Raw genomic sequence first — 19,439 nt, forward strand, 5'->3', positions numbered from 1 at the left:
AAAATTTTACAGCTAGGCAGAGAGATTTTTAATATCATTTTTATTATACTTATTAACTTCAATGATTTTTTTTGATAAATTAAGAAAAATGCACAATTAAAATTTTTATAAAATCCAATCTTTTAGAAATTCAGCATCCCTTTAATATCTTTCAATCCTTAATTTGATTTAAAAAAAAATTACATAATCAACCCTCCTAAAACCAAGTTACCACACCAAATTTTTGTGATTCTAGATTCAGCAGTCCCCAACATATAAAGTAAAAAAAGAAGCAAACACAATACTAAGCTTTTCAATTGGATTTCCAACTGAAAAGCTTAGTATTGTGTTTGTTTCTTTTTTTAAAAAAACTGGCTATTGTTAACTAAACAGGTTTGTTGAATTTGATGAGACTAATAAGTATCTTCTCATAATAAATAAATGAATGCAAATTTTTAATATGTGGTGTCTTTTAATATTATTCAGTCATTTCCAATATTATTTATTATTTCCAAAATTACCATATTAATTAGCATACATATAGCTTGATTTATTCTGTTTTGAAAATAAAAAGTTTATAGTCATATTTGTTTTAAAATTGTTCAATTAAATTACCAAATACTGTTATGATGAAATAAAAGCTAACTACAATTCATCAATTATCAACTGAACTAAATAAAAGTGACATGTCATTATAGCATGTAAATGACAAGTAAAGATTTCATTTATTGAAGTAATTTTGATGTTCTGTACTCATGAATTAAGGCATAACTTATCATAAACATGCAATAAAAAGTGTCTGCTCTACTCTATGTTTATGACTACCAATCTATTTCTCTCTCTCTATGTATATGTATAGCAATAATATAAGAGAAAAAGTGATGCTTCCTCAAGTAAATAAACATTTTATTTGTTATATTATTTTTGCATAAGCAAACACAAGGATGCATACAAAATTCTATAATTTAAATCTAGATTTTAGAACTTTTAAACCCAAAGGACTTCAAAAAGTATTGGGAAATATAAAAATTCTGGAGCCTAATTTTGTAATAGTAATATACTTGTTTCCTCTGTTACATAAGTCATTTTCAGCTATTACGTTCTTTAACATATCTCTCTTTAGAATATAATAATAAGAAAATACAGAAAAACCATACAAAACAATGTTGACAATGAATGACAAACATATTTTTTCAGCAAACAATAATAAAAAATTAAGTACAATAAATGACAAAAAGAATGACTTACCAGAGATCACATTTATAGACAACATGTAACAAAAAATTCAGAACAAACTTTAAAAAACACACCCAGTAAAATTATAATGTGAATAGTAGTCATAAAAATTGTCAATGTTTTTAAGAAATTAAAAAAATATCATATTAAATTTAAAAAATAAAAAAAATGATTGAATATATTGTTCAATAATACATTAAAGAGATTTCCCCAACATTCTTATGATAGGTGTCAAACAATATTGCTACTGATAACTTCAATAAAGAAGCAACTGCAAAAGTAGTTCAGGAAGGTCCTCTGGAAGAATAATTCTTATGTAATTTTTAATTATCTTATTGAGCAGTTTTGTCATGCTGCTCAATTAATGTTTCATAGAAATAAAAAAAAAAAATCACAAACACAAAAACTTTTGTACTACTATAACAGATGTACTTGTACAAAGCATAAAAAAATATTTTATTGTACAGCTGTTGTACTAATCATATTAAAAAATTTAATAAGTTAAAATTATTTTTATTAATTTATTGTATTTTTAATCTATTAATTCATATGTAAATTTAAAAAAAATCACTAATTTATAACTTTTAGATAAATTTTATTACACAGTACAATTTTAATATGATTTTTGTGCTTTTTAGCCATCAGTTATTTAGCTGCATTGTTGAAATTTTTTTATTCTTTTCTGCTATGTAATAATCTTTTAGCCTCAGAATAAGTATTCTTCATTAGAACATGAAGTAAGAAAGATAAATTTTTAGATAATCTGTTTGTACATTTCCCAGTTTTTGTTTTTTCTATATACAGTAGGGACTCCTTTACCTTTCTCAGTTATGTGTGCTACATTACAAATAATTTAAAATAATTCTGATCCTTACTAACCTATATTTCGTATTATTTACATCAATGAAATGGTAATGCTAATAAGAGTTAAAGGAATCAATACCACATGGAACTACAAGTGGAAAATAACTTTTTAAGCATCATTTATTTTATGTATAATGCAAAACAAATCTTACTTCAGTAAAAATTTATTAAATGTTTTTGTCATATGTTTTTAGATTACCAGTTCTGTTACTTCCAAGTGTAGATTATATAAGAAGCTTAAATAAAATATTACAACAACCAGGATTAAAATGTCCTGGAGCAGGTGATATATATGCAATGGGACCTGAAAAAAGGATGCAAGAATGGCAAAATAGATTAAAATATTTACAGGGAGGGATTTTAATGATAAGTTTATTGCAAGCATTTCTTGGACTTACAGGTAATTTTTATCTTATTTTTTTTATCTTTTATAATTTTGGTGAGAACAATAAAAACTGATTTTTAGTTACTGTAGTTATTAAATTGAGTTGAATTAAATTAAATATTAAATTAATATTCATTTAATTTAAGTATACAATCATCATTGAATCATTGAAAGATATAAATCAATCATAAAATAATGAAATGAGGTAAAGCATTCATTCAAAATAAAAATTTAAGTGTTTTAAAAGTGTTAACACATGCATGCTATTTTTGAGTTGCTACATTATAATAGTGTTTTATTAGTGTTTATAATAGTGTTATTTGTAAGAGTGCAAACATAACATACTATAAATGTTGCCTAGGAACCATGGCCCTTTTTTGCCTAGGAAATATTTTATCTTTAAGCTTAGCAATGTCCTTTCATACCCCTTATCACTTTTCCATTGGAAAAGCAATTGTCTTTCAGGAAAAGAATAATAAATCTGCTTTCTATTTCGTATACTTTTTAGTATACTCAAAATATCATTTCTGATATGGGTATTGTTAATTACAAAAACTATGATTTTTTTGTTAAATCATTTGACTAGTTTCATTTTAGCCTAAAAATGATCTATTCTTGTAGTACTTCATTTCCATAAAGTGGTGCTGTACTTTGCCCAAATAATTTCAAGAATTTTACGCTCTCCTATCTGTCCATGTTTTCCTTTGTTACATTCCATTCTTTTACTCTATTTTTCAAATTCTTTCCTTATAATCTATTGTTTTGAATTTCTTCACTCATTTTGGGATTCTCCCAAAAATCAACAAATCTTAAAATTTTAATTTTTTTCTTTGTTTATATTAAAACTCTCAAATTTATATTAAAATTTGTTTTTTCTGTGGAATATATAACTATGAAAAAATTTCATGACAAAGTTTAAGCAAAATCAATAGGAATTAATCCATCTTCACCCTTTTCAGATTTTTTAAAAGGAAAATCAGACATATTTTTATAGAATGATTGTATTTTCTCTACAGTATTTTAAATTTCATTCCACTTATTCAATATAAATATTGAATTATACAATTCGCTTTGCAATATTAATAAACTATATATTTATATATTTTCTCGCGTTATGAATGTTCATTTAAGTCAAATTGCTCAAAGCCAATTTAATATATCTTTAAAATATCAAACCATACGACTTGAGCTTTTGTTAATGATGTATCAAAACTGACAGTTACTAATATCAGGCTTTCTTAAATCTAAATGGTAGGAATTGAGTTTAACAGTAATAGTTAGTTAATAGTAAGAGTGATTCTAATCGCTCAGTACAGTGACTGATGCTCTGTAACGGCTGAACAAGGTTTACTTATTTCCTTTTTTTTGTATTCTTGTTTATTTGTGGGTTCTTTTATGTTTTGATTGAGGATATAATCAAAATCTTTTGATTTTAGGTTAATTCCTTTATTTTTATTTGATTTTTTTTTTTGTTTTTTGGATTAGTTTTTTTTTAGTTCTATATGATTTTTGAATTTTTGTTTTTTTGATTCGATTTTTAATCACAATAGAAAGAATTGACATAAAATCATTTATTAAATGAAATTTATTAAATGAATGAGACTGAAAGAAATGGTCTCTTAAATCATACAAATGTCACCAATAATATTTGAAACCTAATATTACTAATAACAATCACAATTATGATAAACATAACAAATATTCTTCATAATATTCTTAATTTAAAAAAAAAAATTTTAAAAAAGTTGAAAATGATAAGCATTGCAAAAAATTGCAAAAAAATTTAAAAAATTAAAAAAATTAAAAAACAAAGTACCTAAATAAAATTATAAAAAAATGACAAAATAATTTTTAATTCATCATATATTTTCCAGGGATAGCTGGTTTATTTGATAGTATGTTATCAAATCCATTAGTGCTCATACCTACTACTGTGCTTGTTGGTATAACATATGGTAATCTAATCACGAATTCAATTGTAGGATCAAATATTTCAGCAGTAACAAATATTTCAAACCAGTGGGGAATTGTCACTTTGTAAGTATCAAAATAAAACATTATTTTACAAAATAAGTAAATGTCTTTTATTAAATGAGTAAAATCTCACTTTAATATTAATTTAAATTAATAATTTAAAATTATTAAATATTAGAACAAATTGGCATTTAAATTAAATATAATTAAAAGGTAATGTTCATCCCAATTTGCTGTGAAAATAATTATTTTTAGTTGCTAAACTAAATTTAGTTAGTCTTTGGGAGTATCATAAATAAATAAATAATGGCAGTTCTGGCCCAAAAACTTGGCAACTGTTCAAGATCAAGGGTCAGGGGTCTAACATAACCTAACTACATACATTGCAACTTGGTAGTCCAGTTCTACCATAGTATTGAACACTGAGGAAAAGGGAAATTCCAAGGTGGAGGATTCAAGATGACAGGTGTCATGATCAAAATAGCAATCCTAATGGCTCCAAACATCAAAGATAGCAGTGGGGTGGAGCCAGCAAGATGAGGAGCATAGCTAAATTATACTGACTGCCATTGGCTTCTAGCAGATGGAAGAGGGAAGTTCCAAGATGGAGGGGCTGCTCACTATCATCTTTGCTGTGAAAGAAAAAATTGAACTCATTTCAATGTTCATTTCAGAAAGCATTCAGCATCAGAAGACTCTGATCAGGAAGAGGAATGTAGCAGATTTAAATTAATTTGTCCATTTCTCAAATTTTTGTTAAACTCTTCCCAAGTTTTCATTTTTCTGGTTTATATAATCTATTTGTTTGCAGAAATTGATAGCAGTATTAGACTGAGGGTTTGCTTGACAGCAGGCTGAGGGGGTTCTGATGGCAGCAGGCTGGAACATCAAGGGTGAAGTGGCAATGGTATCCTCATTCATTGAGGTAATACCTCAATGGAGGCCAAACAAGAGGCACACATTCCTGATGTGTGGTTAATTGAAACCCCCCACTCCAGTATCCATGATCTAATGTTTAAATCATTTTTCATCTGTTTATAACAGCAGTTGGCAAATGTCAAATTGCTCAAACCCAATTTAATATATCTTTAAAAGATCAAACCATATGACTTAATAGAGCTCTTGATAATGATGTATCAAAACTGACAGTTACTAATGTCTTTCTGAAATCAGAAAACAGTATAGAAGTATAAAAGTATAAAAGTAACTCCCTTTAGTAGGATTTTAACCTTAGAACTCTTTGACAGTGACCTTGATCGTGTTTATGCAATGTAATTGCTTGAACGCTTTCTGAGATTGCTTGAACGCTTTCTGAGATTGCTTGAACGCTTTCTGAGATTGCTTGAACGCTTTCTGAGATTGCTTGAACGCTAGCTTGAACGCATGTGTGATTTATCAAAGCTCTCTTAACTGAAATTGTTTTTCTGGGTGAAAGACAATCCTCACTTTCTTGAGGAAGTCGAACACCCTCCATTTCATGTTATGATAATCTTGAAGATAATCTTGAAGATAATCTTCAGCTGTCAAAAAAAAAAAAAAAAATTTTTCAATGGCGCAGTTGATCATTTTAAATTATCAGAGAATGATCGACGAGAGGTTGCTTCCAGAATTAAGAGATAGCTGACATCACTACGCTTATTTCAGCCAGATAATTCTCCAGAATTCTCCAGCGAATTTTGTTTTGAATGTCTGCAGACACCTCAGACATGGGTCAGCTCTCCATTGCTTTGGTCAGCAAGACCTGACCTTACTACATCTGACATACTCTTAGGTTTTATAAGACATCTGAAAATATAAGCTCTCACCCCTGATAAACTGTAGCAAATGAACATTTGCTACAAACCACACAGCTGTGGTTTGAACATGGTGGAACCATGTTCATTTTACATTCATAGAATGTAAGCTGCATTATCCTAATTTCATAAGTAGCATAAAGGAAGTATATATAACTACTTGCACAAAGAAACCACTGAAGATGCTAAACAATTAGCTCAAGATAGCTGCTGCTAACACCATTTGCCACAGCTTGTAATATCAACTTTTAGTGGTGCCACAGTGGCATCACTTAGTTAGTAGCTCAATTGCCCTACCATCATGCCTCATAACCCCTACTCGTGATTAACTCTTTATTTGAAAATTTCAGTATTATACAATAAAAAAAGATCATTTTTTCGTCAATGACAAAGGTCAAAGGTTTTATATAAATACCCACAAAATTTTTATGATCATATATCCCGTATTATGTTAATTCTGCGTTTGCTGTAATACCATTCAATATATTCCTACTATTTTTGTTACCACCGCTAGGTTATTCAGGTGAGTGAAACAACTTTTAAAAAGTACTTATACATTGCTGCTGCCTTCAGCAAGGAAAGCTAAGATATCATTAGGTTGGCAAAAGAAAACGTAAGGAAAAAAGTGCATCGATGTAAATTGTGAAACCGTATAAAGTAGAGTATTTTAATTTAAAAGCAATTAAATGAACAAAAATTTTAGTGAAAAATGGTATTAATCACAGAATTTTTCTGTTTTACGTTGGACATAGGAAAATTACAGGAAGTGCAGTTCTGAGAGCTGTTTGATTTTCAGGTCAAAAAAATACAGTGTATACCCCTTATATAACGCCTAAAAACTTCAGTATTTCATTTCACCGAGGGAAGTTGAATCGGGCGGGCGAAATTTTTCGCTACCCGTAACACTATAACAATGACCATTTCTAATGGTCATTGTTAAACCATAAGTATGTTATGTCCATTTTCCTTACTTCAAGCTCTAGAATCAGTTCAAATTGAACTGCTTAAATACTAAATTATCACACTAAATTTTCGCTAATAGTATTGCAATATTGCAATAGTATTAGCGAAAATTGCGATACAGTAAGTACGCATGAATATATTCACATTTGAGGTGCTCGATGTGTACTGCATTGGCGAGCGGTGCTGTCATGCCACACGAGTTTTATTGCACTGAATCTTGGATATGAAGTATAGGAAAGTAATACCTTGATTCCTTTTAAATAGTCTAATTGCTAGTTGATAAATAAGTAATTTTCAATCCATTTTTCTAAAAAATGGATTTAAGTAAATTACGCTCGATGAGGAGCTCGCTGATCAATCAGCTAGCTGCAACATCTGCGTTCCTTACAGGCGCACAATGAAAACAAGCGGGTAACTTCACAATCGTCGGCGTTGACGGCAGCTCCCACCCACACCACCTTCATGACTTATTTTACTGTGTACAAAAAATTATTTTTATGTACTAATATTTCTCTTTGTTAATAAGTGTTCCATTTTGAACGACTTTTTTTAAAAAATCGTTTTGCCAATGGAATAATAAACCTACAGTTCCTGATGTAAAATATATGTAATGCATGTTATAATCTGTTGAATAGTATTAATTTATTTACATTGATTTCCAGAACAGTTGCGGCAATTTTAATTACTGGATTTAAACTTCAAAAAATAGAATGTATCACACCTACTTATAAATTTCTAAAAGGGTGGTCAATAACTTATTTAAAAATTTTCAAATTGTTGCCTGTAAGTATTTATATAATATTTAAGATGTTATATTATTCTTAATGTGTGCTTCAATCTATTCAGCTACTGAACAATAAGCAACCCCCCATGGCCCAATGAGATGAGGAGATTGACATGTAAATAAGGTGCAGAACTGTAAACTCAGGTTGACTATTAAGACATACGTAGTGGTTAATTAAATCCCAACCAACAAAGTACTGGTATCCACTGTAACATTTTCTAGGATTTGAACCTCATAAAATCATCTTTAATTTAGAAAATCAGTTGTTAAAAGTGATTTTTAAAAGGTGATTTTTCTTTAAAGAAAATTGCAGGCAGAGGGAAAATGAAGCAAGGTAGATTTTTTGTCCTTAAATTCAGCTAATACAAAAGTAAAACAGAACAAGTAATATGTGCACAAGACTTGAAAAGTAGAATTCAACAGATTATGTACAATATCAAAAACTGTACTTTTTACAAGTAAAAAGATTTTATTAAAAAATACCACAAGTTGTTTTATTTTTGATTTGGTAGTGTAAAATAGTACAAAATTAAAATATTGAAGAAGCAGCTTCTAGAGCTTCAATAGTTGCTTTTTGAAGCTCACTGTAGATTTCTTAGTCAACTGATTTAATAAAATCAAACTGTAAAATCATATAAACATCTTGCAAAATGAAACTGTTAAATGAAAACTGTTAAATTTAAAATTTAATTTTAAATTAAAATTAAATTAAGTAGTACATACGCACAAGTACTTAGTAAGCAAACCCAAAATTTATTTTAAGTAATATTTAATTTTAAATAATAGCCAGTAATTTTATGTAATCCCAAGTTAAAGTAATATGTATCCAAAAATACATTTTTGGATTAATCAGCCATTTCAATAAATAGTGAAGGATCAGACTAGATCCTAGTCTAGATTAGTCTAGTTCTAGATTAGTTCATCTAAAACTAATGCTAGAATCTAGAGCTAGATGAGTTTAGGGTTAAACAGCATCTACCAACATAAATTTTTTTTAATTATATGTAAATGTCTACTAGTAATTTCAACACCTTGTGATGTCATACAAAGGCTTTTATAATTGATGAAAATATAACAACTATATTAGTATAACTATTTTTCTTTACAGATATTATTTGCTGCTTTCCTTGTCTTAATAATTTATCCATTATTTACAACATTAATACATGGAAAAATACATGAAGAAAAACCTTTACTAGAACAATCGTTAATAAATTCAAATTCTTTTATTCTCCACCGACCATGTAAGTATACTTTCATATTTAGTCTCCATTCATTCACTTTTTAGTCAGTATATTTTTTACGACTTATTCAGATCACAAATCACAAATACATAAGTAACTTATCACAAATACAAAATAGGCAGATACATAAAAATAGACATATTACATTGTAGTAAATGCACTGATTTTATAGATGCACTGATTTTATAGATGCACTGACTATAATTAGTTCTCAAATCTCAATTTGGAAATTAGTAATGTTGGTTATGTAGTTCCACACTGTGCACAAATTGTTGTATCTCATTCTTCTCTTAAAGCCAATTGTGGTGTCAACATATCCCATGTGGAGCACAGTATCTTAATTCACATTAACCAATTACTCCCATGCTTTTATACTTGATATTTAACTAAAAATATGAGCATTTATTTTTTTCATGCTTATTTCAAGTTTTATATATAACTGCTGAATGAAATGGTATTATAGAGTATATAATCAGCATTATATTAGTTGGTGTTCTGTTTTTTTAATATTAAGAAACAAAGCCAATTTAAAAACTGTCCAATTTTAAACTCAATTTCTCAAAATTGTACTGAGATTAAATAACATATTTGCTTATTAGATTTATGGAAAGCTACCAGAATGTAATCCGGTTTTAAGAAAAGTTCACTACAGTAGTGCTTTTGACAGGGATCTTTGTGGTATGTTTTAACACTGTTCTTTTTAAACATTGCACTACTACTTTAAAAACTGAAAATAGATGAGAATGAATGTTTCACTTAACATTGAGCTAAATTCCTCTAACTATTCACATGTACAAAATTAATTCTTCTGTTAAAGAACAAGTTTTTATATATAATTTTTTTCATTTCAGTTCAATATGGTTGGCCAGAATTCCATGTACATGCATTTATTCAGTTAATTCCAGCTGGACTATCTCAGTTATTAACATCAATTTTAATATTCAGAGTAACGTATTTTGTATATGGTATGTATGTACTTGGTATGTAATACATAAATATTTAATTTATTTTTTATCAAGAAAAACTGGCTAGAAGTAATGGTTACTCACAAACTGTTGAGTATACATGTGTGATCATTTTTACATTTATATATGATATATATCATATATCATTTTCATTACTTTAGTAGGTTAGTTATCATGGTTCAATTCCAGTTGACTGAATTCTGATGTTTTGGGTAGGGCAATGAATGATAACTGTGCACACTGCCACCATTAATAGCAGCCAATTGGTCATGTTTGCAATAAAGTTAAATAGGTTGCAATAACAATTTTGGAAGGTTCCACCTGAAAAAGTAAATATTAGTCGTAATTAATAAAGTTTGATAGACCTAAATATAACTTTTAAATAAAAATTAAGTATAATTTGGATTTGACATCCAAGTGAGCAAGTAATGTTTCATTATTTGGTAAATTTGTAATACTTTAGAATGATCAGTCGGATCAAAATTTGTGTAAAAAAATTGTTTAATATCTCCTACATAAGTACAAAAAACATGAGTACAAAAACTTCTAAGCCAAACTTTCATAAAATAATTCTGTGAAATGATTAAAAATAATGCTAGAATTAGTGGAAGAAGTAGAGAGGTTAAACATGACCAATAACCTGCAAAATAACCTGCACTGATGTTTTGGGCTTGAAACAAGAGGCAGCAAAATTTGCTAAAATGTAAACTTTAATTTGCTAAAATTTGCTTACAATTTTAAGCTAAAATTGTATCAAAGTTTGAGGAAAAGTCACCAATATCACAACACACTGATCCAATGCATCACAATCTGTGACAATCAAAATTAAAAGCCCAACTTTAATAATGGAAGCAGAAAAAACTGACATATTTAAGTTTTTCTCAGATTTCTTTGATTACTATTATGTTAAATTCCAATAATTTGTACAGTTATTCATAAGAAAAGTCACTTACAGAAAAACAATTCATGGAAAAAACCTCATGTTACAAGTATTGTACTGGAATGGGAATCTAAGCAGAACTAGCACATTCCTACAAAGAAAATAAAAGAAATAATGCAAATAAATAAACATGCAAATAATGTAAATATTTGCATATAAAAATATTTACAATATAAAAGAAACATAAAAATATCTTGAGACCTAATTTGTCAATTGTACAAGTATTTTGTCCTTTTGATTAATTAATCATTAATCTCCATTTCTTTCTTTCATTTTTATTTACTCTCTTAAGTACCCCATAGGGTACCGATCATAGGATCATAGGATAGACGATCATACCATACCGTAGATAAATATCTACGTACATTTTAAGTATGTATATACAAAATTGCTGTCTTATCATAAATAGTATTTCAAGCTAGAATGTGTTTTAGGAATTATGAGCTGCGCTCCTGGGAAGTAACTCCAGCAGTTCTCTAAGTTCAAACAATTATTTTCAAGTGTTCAAATTGTGGATATAATGAACCAAACTTTGGTTTGGGCAATAACAGGGATAATGTAGTTAGAACAATGATCCTAGTCTAGAAGCACAAGCATAAATGTAATTTTTAAATTTTTTTTTCATTAACAATGAAGCTAAATCTGTAGTTTTTTGGTTTTAAATAAACAATATTTTATAATGAAACATAATTAAGTTGTAACCTTGCAGGAAAAAATATAAAACGAACAAAAGTAAATAGAGCTGTACTTTTAGATGGTATCTGCAATTTAATTTCTGGGACTTTTGGAATGACTACACTTAGCAGCCCATTAAATATTGGTTTCGTGCAATTAACTGGTGTAAGTAGCTTAGATTCATTTATTGTATTAAATATGTAAAAATATTTATTAAAATAAAATATATTTATTGTACTAAAAAATTAAATTTTATATTGAATTAATTAGCATTATATTAACTATTAAACATTTAATAATTGGTAATTGCAAAGCAATACCTTTCCAAGCCTTTCAAAAGTTAACAAATTCAACTTGTAAACTTACCTGTCAATAATGTAAAACGTTGACATGCCTAAAAAAATTTAATCAGCATAATTTGTCAACAAAAAATAAAAAAGCCTTTCCTGTTGGTTCTTCATTCACATTTGTGAAAAATCTCATTCTATGTACATAAAAGTGCTCGCTGATTCTTTTCTTTCTAATTACCTTGCTAAAATAATATAATACATACATGAAATTAAGCTTTACTAAATGAACAGATCCATTCTGCTTCTCAGTTTACCCTTGCATCAGCTGATGCAAGGGCAACAGATACAAAATACAACTGATTTTTTTAAGTTTTTTTTTTAATTTGATTACAAACAATAAGTGACATCCAATAAAAAATCCAAGGCAGCATAATGTGACCAAAAGAAAAACACAAGATGTATACTATGAAATTCTAACACAGAACTACTATCATAACATTAACTGGCATAAATATGAAAACAGTAGTTGGTTTTAATAAAACATCAACTGCAAAAGACTAAAAAAAGACTGAAAAATTTTTTACAATATTGTTTAATAAATCAGGTTTGATGGGCCATAAAAATTGTTAAAACAAATACTGTATTCTAAATAATGCAGTATAATTGGCAATACAGACCTATGTGACAAAAGAAGTTTTATCTACATCACATTATCAGTGTAATACTTTATTTGTTTCGAACAAAAAGTAATGAGGTTTTTCAATGATTAGCTGCATATTTCACCATAAAAGTGACATCTGTAGCTGTTGTATCTTAAAAAACAGGCTTTTAATAGAGCCTATAATAATTTTAATAGAGCTTGTGAGATGAATATCTAAAATGTGTGTATTGATTTAAAGTGAGAAATTACAACATAATTTAAAATATGAAGTTAACTATAGTAGAGTAAATGAAAGTAATAAAAATTAATAAAAACAAATTACGATAAACAAAAAAATTGTTGAAATGATTTTAAATGTGTTTTAAATGATTTTGTCTTTTAATTAGGTTGGAAGCAGATGGATTATTCAGTTAACTGGAATCTTTTTGATTATCTTCTCATTGTCAAGTAAATTAATAAAGTTTCTCTGTCTGTCACCATTATTTATACTTACTGTTCTATTCATTGTTTCAGCAATTGTGTCAGTAACTGGTGAGTGATTAAAATAAAGTTATATAAAAAAGTATTGTACATCTTGCATAACTCAAAAATGATTACTGTAGGATGTTAAAATTCTGGGTTGACTTGAGTTTTTCTTAACTGCAGTAATAAGCCCTCATTGAGTGTTTCAATGTATCATAAGTGGTACTTACTTTCACTCATCTTACAGTTGAATTCCACTTAATTTCCTTAAAATATATTTTAAAATAAATTTCATTATCAAAAAAAAATTGCGAAACATGTTTTTTAACTAATGATACACAAACATTCCATATAGGTTAGAATCCACAAGAATAATTTTTCTTCAGTTAACAAATTCATAAGCCTATTAATTGTAAAATTAGAATAGTCTTCTTATTTGTAAGACTTTTGACAGTTATTAGAAAAGAAAGTGGTAACAGAGAATGCTGATGTTATATCATTTAATAATTGATGCGTCAGATAGTATTATTTGGGATTTTTGAAATGAAATGATACAAAACTGGGCATATAAAATTCACTATTCTTACTGTAAATAAAACATACCCATACAATTCTCATAAATTTTCTTAAATATTTTTCTTTTTTGTGTCAGTGTCAAGGACAGATTTCCAGTATTAGGTAACTCGGTTCCTGGAGGAACCAAAGTTTTCTATATCAATCTGTAAAAAATTGCACCCAATAGAATAAAAGCTGAAAATGCAGCAAAAACCCTCTTTTTCAGAATATTCACTTGAAAATCAAGGGACTTTATTCCTAATAGGTTTACATCACCTCACCCAATTTTAAGAAACTTATTGCTTATGATTTGTGTCCAAGAGCGGATGAAAAAATATACATGGAAACTGCTAAAAAAATGGTCTTAAAGTTTTGTGCTTTAAGTGAAGTGATTTTTAAAAAAATAAATTTATAAAATAGATAATACTGTAAATCTGACAAGATTTGTATTCCAATGCTCCAAAGTCAAAATAATCCTTTTATCAGATGGACTGTTGTGTGTATCTGGCCAACATTCAGACCATGTATTTGGTCTAACTGTAGACCTCTACAGTTATAAAGAAAAAACCCAATTTTCTTCAAACTGGGTAGAAATCTTTCTTCATAGTTGGGGGGGGGGGGGGGGGGGTGTTTGGCCAAAATAAAAAAATGGGGCATTTGTGAATATTAAATATTTTTTTATCTTGATAAAAAGAATTTTCATAAATTTAATCACAAGCTTGCAAAAATCAATAGTCCTTCAAACCAGTGTAACAATTTCACCTTGTTCCACTACAATGGTCTGTGAAAAAAAAATTAAAACAGAATTAAGTGCAAATTATCTTAACAGTAAGATGATTAAAAATCTTAAGATAATTTAATTAAGAGCCCTCGGCTCTTAATTTCTTCAAAAAAATTTTCACCCATTCCTAGAAAATGTTTCTTAAAAAAAAAAATTGTTAAAAATTTGTACTTGAATGCTTCCCCTTATATGGGAACCCCCAAAATAGATTTTTTTTGCAATAAAAATTCTTTGTACAAAATTTGTACAATTTTTTATTAAAAAAAATTGTAATTTAAATTTTAAAATAAGAAAATAATTTTTTTATTGAATTATCTTAATAATTTTATATTAAATCTGTTTAAAAATGCAATTTTGGAGAGAATACTTTCAGGACAGAAGAGAGAAATTTCAATCCTCATTTCCCTTAAAAAGTCTGTAGCTCACCCTGGACACCCTGGACAGACAAATTTCCGCCCCTTGAGAATATATATTTTTAAAATTAAGGTACATAGTATTGCCCATCAAAAAGTAGAAGAAAATTTTTTTTTTTTTAAACCATGTTGAAGAAATTAGCAGCTTCCAAATCATTAACAAGATTGAGAGTGGCTACTACATGGAGCATAGTGCTCATGAATTAATTCTAGATTGTACTCTTGCTTTATTGCCCCTCATTAGACCTGTTTTCATATTCCTGCAGATTACCAGTCATTAAATTGTCAAAACATTTTTTCCCAGTCAAATTTGAAATGTCATTTTGTATATTTTCCAGACTGTGAGCTTTGTCTCTTCCTAACCTAACCTTAGAACTCTCGACTTCGAAATCAGCAGCTTTTTTGAGAAATTTAGTCTTTTACCTTGAAAAGCCAGACCACTGATTCTTAAAAGCACCTCGTTCCAATGATTTGTTTTGGCATTAATTCTTTGAGCTGCTATATCTATAATTTTACATTTCAATCTTTATTTTTAGCCATGATTTTTGGTCCTGATTATGACTTGTAAAACTTGCTTTAATAAAAATTAAAATTTGTGTATAATTTGCAATAAAATGTCAACCAGTGTCATGGAAATGACACTAAAATTCTTGGCCATGCTTTCTTTGGGTGTCATGGAATTTTTTCAATGTTTTCATATGGTGTCAGTCTTCAATTGATTTAGAAACTTCAATTTATCATCCTCTGTCATGTCAAAATAGTAAATCTTGTAAAGTATAATTTAATAAGTAACAAACTAGTTTTTTGTACATTAACAAGTATTTAATGAAACAAGTATTTTAAATACTTGGAAATCTGCTATTGTGCAACCTTCATTATTTCTGATGTAGGTAAATTTGCAAGTATTTAATAAATTAGTAATTTTATATAATTTTTAACCATTTTGGTTTTTTAAGGCATTCAAACAATTTAATTTACTCATTTAAACAAATTAAATTTGTTAAATTAAATATAATTAATTTAATTATTTTTAAACAGTATAATTTTTTTTAAGGATTGTCGATGATGAAGAAAATCAACTTTGAATCAATTCGCAGCTGTACAGTAATTGGATTAGCTATCTGTGCTGGTTTGGTATGTGATCTTTATTATTCAGATAAGATAACATGTATTATTTAAACCTACTAACCTTAGAAACCAAACTGCCAATAAACTCAGAATATCTGTATCTTGTACATAAAATAAATTATAAACAGTAAACTAAAATTGAATAAAAACAGTATTTATTGTTAAACAGAAAGAACATTGAGTTTTATGATCTAGACATAACCATGTATTGTAAAAAATTATAGAACGATAGTGAAAAAATTCCAACATGCTAACTATTATAGTACTGAATGGGCAAGTTCTATATAAATAGAAAAAGTTATCAAATGAAGTTCTCAAAGTTCTCAATGAAGAAACTAGAAAGTTTCTAAACTCTGCTCTTTCCCATGTCCTTAGTTACTAACTTGGCTGATATGGGGTGGTATGAGACTTATGGGGTGGTATGAGACTGGTAGTTATGGCACCTAATATTCAGTCAGTAATAGTTGTGATAAAATGATAAAATCACTGTTATACTAATTTATCTCATTAATTAATAACTGTTATTAGATACATTTAGGCAACATACATTTACATTTTTACATGCAAATGTAAACATGTAAATGTACTTAAAAAAATTATTTAAGTATTATTATTATTTAAGTAATACCTTAAATAAAATACCTTTCTCTATTACCCAATATTTTGTATGTTCCAGATTATTCCAGATTATATTAAAACATTCTCATCAGACTACAAAATTTTGCAGATACTCATTGAAATATTTTCTTCAGGTGTAGTAATATGTATCATTTCTGCATCGATATTAAAAGAGCTACTACCTCGTAAGTAATATTATTTACATGTCATCATAATTTTATATATGAAATTGAACTGCTTAATAAATTAGTTATAACTGTTAACTTGGCTAAGGAATATTTCTTATTCAGATGAAAAACATCCTAATGGTTTTAGAATGTTTTTTACATAAAATAGTTTATTTTATGTACCTCTCTAGGTGTGGCAATTTAGAGGTGCAAAGTTGGACACCAGTAAGAAATGGATAATTCATTAATAGTAAGTAGTTTTTCAGACTTGTGCTGTAACCACAGTGGTAGCTGAAAGTTGATTTATTTTAGGCTATGATGTAGCCAGGGGTGGCAGAACTGTATGAAAAACAGTATCAGAAAAAACCTGTTTGTTGACAGTTTTCACAATTTACTCATCATTCAGTTACTATTTTCCAGAGATGTTTTAAAACCTATTTTTATCAACAATTTATCTATTGCCTTAGTCAAGCAATGAGTCATGTCACTGCTGCCCATCTCATTCTCTATCCCACCATTGCTTCTCCATAACATTTCTTTCTATCTCTGTGCCTACTTGTAAGATTCTTACAAGTTTTCTGAGAATTTTTTTCTTATTCCATGGTTTTCTTCTTAACCTATTTATCTCAATAAAAGGTCTACAGTAGTTATCTTTCCTCCTTAAAAAAGTAAATTAATTTTGTATTGTAATTGCAGGTTACATTTTTAATCCAAAGCTAAGATGTTTTTAATTTAAGCAGGTTTTATTACTTTTATTTAATTTAATTTTTTTAAATTTAAGCAGGTTTTATTACTTTTATTTACATTTTATTACTTTTTGTTTCTATTAATTGTTTAGATTAAATCCTCTATAAATACAGTTATATGTATATCTTCAGAATGTTGTTGAACTCTAGGAAAAATGCCCAATTACAGCCATTTATAAGATATTTTACTTTGTGAAAAATGTTTAGGTTTAAACCTAAGTAAGGTTCAACATTAAAGATATTTACACTACTCTACCATGAGGTAGATATATATAAAATAGTAACTGAATATTAATTTACTTAATACTTACATGTTGTCAAAATATAATTTTTTTTAAAACCTTTGCAGTATTTTTTTAACAAATGTAAATATTTTCATCATTAAAATATAAAAAGATAAATGAAACCTTTGATTCCTCTGTAAATACATTGTTCTTTCTAAGAACAGGATAAAGAAACTCGCCCAGAGAAACAGTCCTTCTAGGTACTTCAGTCCATTTTTAAGAATCTTCAGAGATCAGGGTGTGCAAACTATATTACATATATATATATATATATATATTGCAATCTTTTCGACACTGAATAGCCTCAGAATAGGCTAATCTCTTTAAAATTTGATTGCACAACAGTGTACAGATGAACTCATTGGCAAAAGTTTACTGCAGGATCCAGAAAGTTAATGGTAAATTAAAAATGGTAGACATTTTGTTACCATTAAAAATGGTGTCCAGCTATTTTAGAATAGAAAAAGTATAATACGGTTTTAATATATGATGAGAAAATTATTTCTGATGAACGGTTATTTTGTGATGTAAATGAGATGCAAAATTCTGGATTTTTTTACACGTGAATATAATTTTTTTATATTATGAAATATAAATTTTTTCAATTTGTCATTTCAAAAACATCTGTCCAGATATGACTTTTATATATTAAATAAGTATATATAATATATATGTAATTTATAATAGTGATTTCTATTTAATTTTTCAGAGAGTGTACAGCCAGATTTTTCTGAAAAAGGTTTAGAATCAGATGAGGAAAGTAAAAGAGAATTTGAGTTAACAACTTGTGAAGAAGTTCTGGCTTGTTGTCTTTAACTTTAAAAAAAAATGTATAATCTCTATTCATAATTTACCATTTGTTATTGTTTAAAAGACTAATTTTTATGGATGCTGACTATCATTATGAAATGATAGTCAAATTAAAAAAAAAATTGAATTTTAAATTGAATTCAACAAAGCCTACAAGTACATAATTACTTGTAAATTATTACTTGTAATAAGTAATTTGTAATATATTCATTTGTAAAAAATAAAAAATCGTGTAGTATAATGGAAATAGTTATTTTAAAATAAATAAAATAATAAATAAAAAGTTAAAAAGTTAATTTGAAAGTTAATTTAAAGTGAAAGTTTTAATTATGATATTTAAAAATAAAAAACTTAGCAAGAAAAAAAAATACACCATAACCTGCCTTTGAATATATATACAGAAAATTAATATTCAAAATTAATATTCGGCTTGTTTTATCACGATTTTTGATCAAGATTTATCAAAAATCTTGATAAAACAAGCTGATATATTTTTGCTGAATATTAATTTTCAGTATATATCAATAGCAGGTTATGGTGTATACTTGTATACTTGTTTATTGCTAAGTCTCATATTTTATTTTAAAATAAGTATTTCCATTACTAACAAAACAATATTTTTAACGATTTTATAAATTAATTGTTTAATTTTATAAAATTAATAAAGTTAAAGAAATTAAAACCGTTAAAGAAATTAAAACCGTTAAATTAAAACCGTTAAA

At 27.5% G+C, this 19,439-nt stretch overlaps 1 protein-coding gene across 3 annotated transcripts in view; it reads left to right on the forward strand.

The window, feature by feature from the left end:
• LOC142322986 (solute carrier family 23 member 2-like) overlaps positions 1-19,140 on the forward strand; it is a 46,041-nt gene extending 26,901 nt beyond the window's left edge. For all 3 annotated transcript variants that reach the window (XM_075362079.1, XM_075362080.1, XM_075362081.1), the window contains 10 exons: positions 2,274-2,479; positions 4,339-4,501; positions 7,857-7,977; positions 9,087-9,222; positions 10,074-10,187; positions 11,837-11,967; positions 13,140-13,284; positions 16,019-16,098; positions 16,769-16,895; positions 18,617-19,140. In XM_075362079.1, coding sequence (XP_075218194.1) covers positions 2,274-2,479; positions 4,339-4,501; positions 7,857-7,977; positions 9,087-9,222; positions 10,074-10,187; positions 11,837-11,967; positions 13,140-13,284; positions 16,019-16,098; positions 16,769-16,895; positions 18,617-18,723 — 1,330 coding nt within the window. In that variant the 3' untranslated portion in view covers positions 18,724-19,140. The remainder of the gene's footprint in view (positions 1-2,273; positions 2,480-4,338; positions 4,502-7,856; positions 7,978-9,086; positions 9,223-10,073; positions 10,188-11,836; positions 11,968-13,139; positions 13,285-16,018; positions 16,099-16,768; positions 16,896-18,616) is intronic.
• Positions 19,141-19,439: the final 299 nt, after the last annotated feature.

The sequence above is a fragment of the Lycorma delicatula genome, chromosome 4 (assembly GCF_047948215.1).
Source record: "Lycorma delicatula isolate Av1 chromosome 4, ASM4794821v1, whole genome shotgun sequence".
Taxonomy (NCBI): domain Eukaryota; kingdom Metazoa; phylum Arthropoda; class Insecta; order Hemiptera; family Fulgoridae; genus Lycorma; species Lycorma delicatula.